This window comes from Rissa tridactyla, chromosome 4, assembly GCF_028500815.1.
Source record: "Rissa tridactyla isolate bRisTri1 chromosome 4, bRisTri1.patW.cur.20221130, whole genome shotgun sequence".
In the NCBI taxonomy this organism is placed as follows: domain Eukaryota; kingdom Metazoa; phylum Chordata; class Aves; order Charadriiformes; family Laridae; genus Rissa; species Rissa tridactyla.
In genome coordinates, this window is record NC_071469.1 from 64,614,040 (window position 1) to 64,620,039 (window position 6,000).

The 6,000-nt window shown below is 44.0% G+C and overlaps 1 protein-coding gene across 3 annotated transcripts in view; it reads right to left on the bottom strand.

Annotated features, from left to right (window-relative positions):
- RHOJ (ras homolog family member J) overlaps positions 1-5,683 on the bottom strand; it is a 64,688-nt gene extending 59,005 nt beyond the window's left edge. For all 3 annotated transcript variants that reach the window (XR_008466218.1, XR_008466217.1, XM_054200263.1), the window contains exon 1: positions 4,990-5,683. Coding sequence is in view for 1 of the 3 variants with exons in the window: in XM_054200263.1 (XP_054056238.1) it covers positions 4,990-5,167 (178 nt within the window). In the remaining 2 variants the exon portion in view is untranslated. The remainder of the gene's footprint in view (positions 1-4,989) is intronic.
- Between the last annotated feature and the right edge of the window lie 317 nt (positions 5,684-6,000).

Below are 6,000 nucleotides of genomic sequence, written 5' to 3' on the forward strand. Positions count from 1 at the left end.
CGCTCCTATGCTAATAAAAGTACCAGAGCAGAAGACTCTCCTTTCCTGCATGGTTTGCCTGGACAGAATGGTTGGGATCACTTCTCTTGAGACTGGTGAGCGTTCCAGCCCACTTCAGTGCAAAGTCAGACAGATTAGATTGAATCATCATTAAAGAACAAAAAATGTGTCTCCTAACAGTAATTAATGGCGGTCGTCTTCTGTATTCCTTTTAATTTACAGAGCTGCAGTCATGGCTGAACTATTCTGTATGCTATTCATTAGCTGATCACATGCCACTGCTAATTTTTTTCAAATGGATTCACTATTTATAAATGTTCACCAGTTTGTGCCGACACATGAGAGGAGGGAGGGACATATTTACGCCATCTACTTTATATCTTTAGTGCAGATGCTTTGCAGCTCTCCTGGAGGGATTGGTCTCTCTTGTTTACCAAAGATGCAACTTTGGCTCCTAAAGCTATTTGTATGACATTCATCCATGTTCTATGCTTGAACTAGACAGTTAAAGACTCACCACCCTCTTCTCCTTAGACTTCAACCATCTAATGAGTCCATTCACCTTTGTACAGTGGCCCAAGTTAGTTGCATGGCATTGGTACTGCTCCTACATCATTGAGTTTTTTTACATTAAAAAAATGCACTTTTAGAACAGAATAGAATAGAATAGAATAGAATAGAATAGTTCCAGTTTGAAGGGACCTACAGCGATCTTATCTTCTAGTCCAACTGTCTGACCACTTCAGGGCTGACAAAAAGTTAAAACATGTTATTAAGGGCATTGTTCAAATACCTCTTAAACACTGAGAGGCCTGGGGCATCAACCACCACTCTAGGAAGGCTGAATATAAATTTTAGGGTGAATAAATTTCATGCTAAAAATTTCTGGGTTTTTAGGGTTCATGAATATCAAATGGGATGCTCTGTGGCTGCCTAAGTAACAAATATCACACATCTCCCTTTTGTAATTCACAGAGCAAGCTAGTTAATTTTTGTAGTATTAAACCAACTCTGCTAGTAGTTGAATTGAATTTTTTTGTCGTTACAACCTCAGCCCTAATTAAACATCTATAACCTCACATAGCTAGACACAATACAAGTCACCCTGGCTGAGAGACCTTTGCTCACGGAAAATCAGCATTTGATGTTCAAAAGTCGGAATGGAACCAGCATGTTAAAGCATCTACTCACTATCCAAACAGTCCCTATTGTTACAGTTATTGCCAGTAATATCCTGTTTGTCACTGGGATAGTGCTTTGGTTCGCCTGCCCTAGAAATAGCCATTTACCTCGTGGCTAAACCATTTCAGTGTAGGACTTGGAAATTCACCAAAGGTAAGGAAACCTACCCAGGGCACTGGCCTCCAGCAAAACCTCTTCAAAATGCCTTGAGAAAAAAACAGACTCATAAACGTCCATGCATCCAACAAAAAAAAACCCCATTTTCGCATCCAAGTAACAAATTTGTCTTCCCCGTCTGTCTGGCATTGCCTCTGACCCTACTCTACATCCATCACATCCCAGCCTTGGCAACAGGCCCTGAACAAATTCATTTTTGTGGACTGTGGGCAAAATCTGTGGCAGAATGTTACTAGTGGGGAGCTAATAACTGGTTTGGACTTTTGTACAGTGCAGCTACACACACAGTGAAACACCAACAGCCTTTCGTCCTGGACATCACCGTATCTGAGTTGTAAATGCTGTGTGAGCTATCTGCAGGAAGCCTGTTCCTTCCCAGGGCAAAATCCATGTACTGCCTTTGATTTTCTTAGATGTAGGTTGGGCCCAAATTTCATAAAATGGTTTCAAGCCCTTTCATGTGAAAGGCACAGAATAAGTATCATACAGATCTAACATTGTTGGAGCTCAGACATCTGAAATGTGGGTTGCTTCCTCTGGGCCACCCTTGTCAGTATGTTCACCTGCTTCACCTGTGCCTTTGAAACCTGCCTTAGGTATGCAGCTAAAAAGATGCAATGGAGCAGGGCAAGTAAACATAGCCGGTGCTGCGGGGCTGTGAACGGTTAATGCTTTGGCCACGGCAATGGTGCATCTGGAGCTTTTCCCAATGCTGGGCTGGATAGCATCACTGTCTCCCCTGAGTCGCTGGAGTCGCAGCAGTGAGAAACTGCTCTGAGATCACCACTGGAATCCTCGATTTTTAATGCTTCACCCCCCTCCTCTTTCTCCATTAGAAAGAAGGAAATTGGTAAATGCCCTGGGACTGAAAACCAGGTTGTGACCCGGTGAGGCAAGAGGAAGCTCTTGCTAACACACCACTACTGGTAATAATGCCTGGGTGAAAAACCTGCAATGGAAAAGTACAGCTTTACAAAACATCTGCAGCAATTAATTGCTTTTGAGCATTTTCAGCACAGGAGAACCGAATCAAATGGTTTCAGCTTGTTTGGGAAAGTTGGAACAGTTGGTTTTGGCAAGGGCAAGGGTAGGGTCAGACAAACCAATTCCCCGGGGGAAATTCAAATGTGTTTTTTCAAGAGCCTCAACCATTCCTGCAGGATCTGCCTGCATGCGAGGCCTCCCTGTGTGCTGTGGTGCCTGTGGTACCACCGTGCCCATGGTACTGCTGTGCCCATGGTACCACTGTGCCATCTCTCCTCTTGGCCACGGGCTGCCATGCAGATAGATGTGGAAGGGGCTGTTGCCACAGAATATCCTAAAAATTGTGAGCCCAGGGCTAAGGTTGCCCCAGGTGAGCTCTTTTCTTTCTCAATACTCACAGTGTTTTAAATAGGTTATGTTATACTTTATGCCATGTGATATTTTTATGTTATGTGAGTGGGATTTTTTCCAGCACACTGCTCCAGAAGTCATTTCCACTGCTCAACTCTGTGTGCAGTTTTGTAGTGAAATTGGTTTAATAAATGCTGGGATTTCTCAAAAAACTGAAATGCCGCTCGACAGGGTTTCTCTCAGAATAGCATGTTAATATACAGAGCTATTTTTTCCCTTATCTTTCTGAACTTTCTCATTGAAAACATTCTTAGTTTATATTTATGTGCTATAATAGTTAAGAAGGCAAATAAGAATAGTTGGAGATATTTTAGAGGACTAAATCTTCGCATCCTGAAAATGTAGCTTGACTTAAAAGTGCATGCGTCCTGCTTTTACCTGGCACCCTAAGGAAGATTATGCAGCTACGCTCTTCATCTTCCCATCCTTCTCTCAACGCCCGCCTCCCTCTGTGACTTTTGAGCCTCCTGGCAATTTCTACCACTTCCGACAGAGACGAAACGAAGTCAAAGCAAGTCCCTGCGAGTCACCTGGCTAGGGAAGAGAAACTCGGCGTGGTGCCCCCATCGAGCGCCAGCCTGCCTGGCTGGCATCTGCACCTACGCGTGTGCGCAGCCCCCACGCGCACACGCGTGCCCTCACGCTCACACCAACCGCAGCCAGCCCGCAGGCCGACGCATGCGTGTTCTGGTACCAGCTACCATATGGGTTTCTCCACACGGAGGAGGTATTCACAGGGCATGGGAAAGAGTGAAGGGCAGCGGGTGCTGGGACCAGCATGTTGCTGGGAGCAAGGCTGTAAGGGATAAGCAGATCTCAGCTTATCATGGGAAAGTGGGTGCTGTTGCAATATAAGACATTAATTCACGCAGTGAGGCTTCCTTAGGGTTTTGGCTCATGGAAGTACGTATTTACACCATGAAATATTCTTATATCTTGTCTGGGTAAAAGTTTTTTTTTCTAAAATGGCTGTTTAATCTATCTGGTGGGAAGGATAGAGAAAAGAGAGCGTTGCTTGCATTAGAAGTGACGCTGCCCACTCTTGTGGAGGAAAAGGTCTTCACATTTCCATGGTTCAGATTCTGCAATTACACAGCTTTCTTGTTTGGCCAGTTCATCTGTTAAACCTGACATGAAGCCAGAATGAAAACAGAGATTTTCCCATTACAGAATACCAAATCTATGATAAGCCACGCCATGAAAATTCAGTTTTAAAGGAGGTGGGGAGAGAATGAGGGAAGCTCCAACTGCTGCTGCAGGATAAGCAAGGAGTTTTGCAGTGCTTCTACAATCTGTTTTTCAGGGATCTCGTAAACAACAACAACCACCGTAAGCCAAAGGAGCAGTGAGAGAAGAAAAGCAGCAGAATTTTGGGATATGAAAATTTAAGCAGATGTTTGAGCAACAGTTTTAGCCTATCACACCATTTGCATGATAACTTTAGATACAGGTGGATAAAGTAAGCAATTGCTACAGAAAGAGACCTGTGAATATTGGACTTAATCTGTGGGTCTGTTTTGCACAGTGCTGCAGTGAACACCATCAGTGATCTTCATTATATTCCTTTTTTTTCTTATACCACAAATTCCCTCACTATAAAGTACTCAAACCAATCACAAATTCTGCTTTCCCTACCATCATGTTATAGTATTAAATTCTATTCATAGATGGAGTAACAAATGTCTCTGAAAAGCTATATTCTAACAGCACTGAAAGAGACTATGCTGGTATTCTCAAAGGTTACTCCTTAAATAGGATATAAGTATTGTAATTTATGCATCATTGGCCATGAGGCACAAGATCACTGATGACATATATTTATGTGTGTGTATATATATATATAGTCGTCATCATAACTGCAGTCTGCAAAGTTCAGATCTTCAGAATTTCAAAAACAAACGAAGCGCTGAATATAATCCGATGGAGGCTGAATTATATTTGTTGTCCCAAAAATCCAGTGGATTTAATTGCATCCCTACCACTGCTTATTTGCCAAAACCAAAATAAAAATCGAAAGCAAACAAAGAAGTTCTCTGAATAAATCCTGCATTGCCCCAATTGTATGAGCTGCCATCTAAGCTGCCTGGCTACCATCCAGGCCTGAATCACATTCCCGGACAAGAAGTAACCCATGCATCCCCTTTGAACCGTCCTCTCCTCTCCTTGATCTTCCCTTACCTCCCACCTGGCCCTCCTGCAGCTCTCAATTAAATTTCTTTTAAAATACTTTCTTACCTGCATAATGGTCAAACACAGTGGGCACGTACTCCTCTGGGAAGGCATCATTGGCATAACTCATCAGCAAACAGGTTTTCCCAACTGCACCATCCCCAACCACCACGCATTTTAACATCTTCTTCGTGTTATTGCTGCTCCCGTCAGTGCAGTTGTCATCTTCTTCCTTGCAGTTCATTCTTGCTGCTGTTGCCGCTGCCGCTGCTCTTGCTGCTCCCAGGACTTCCAAGTGCACATGAAGGAAAAATGAAGTGCGATTGTATTGACTTTTCCTGAGTTTGGGGGGGGGGGGGCAGCAAATCTCAAACTCAGGAAATCATACTAATGTTTCCAGGCTGTCACAGCCGCTTCTAACAATTACCAGATCAGTCAAGAGAATCATCGAGGTGAATAAATTAAATATACAGACAGGAATATCATAAAAAAGCGATCTGTCCTTTCTCGTTCGTCCGAGTCAGGAAATCCTCATCCTGCCCCAGAGTTCTCAGTATTTATTGCGACTTAAAAAATATCAGCAGCCTGCGGCTTTGATTCACGTCTCCCTTCCTCCAGCTTGGCTGCAGGAATCAGGGATTCCTGTTAAATCCACTCCATTTTCCATTTCATTTCTAACATGGAGGAGAGCCTGGAGGTTTTTAATGGAGTTTTTCCTTTCTTTCTCCAGCTTGCTGTGTGTCAGGAAATCATGGGTTTCCTGCTGAATTCCATATTAGGATCAGTGGGCTTGTGAGGGCTGCAAACAATGGGAGCTCTGTGTGTATTTGTACTTTGGAGGAACTCTGCCAGGACGTGGAGAAAGAAAAACACTAGAGGTCTCTCTGCAGACCGAAGTTTTTAGGCTTCCTGCTCCATCCCGCGCTCGAGCTGCTCTCCGGGCTGCCGGCACCAAGACCGGCGAGGAGGATTTTGGAGAGGCTGTGAGAAACACGGGTGTTTCTGGACCTCCATGGCCAGGCAGGGTACGAGCTGTGCCCGTGTCTCAGGGTTTTTCTGTTGTTCCCAGGCACGATC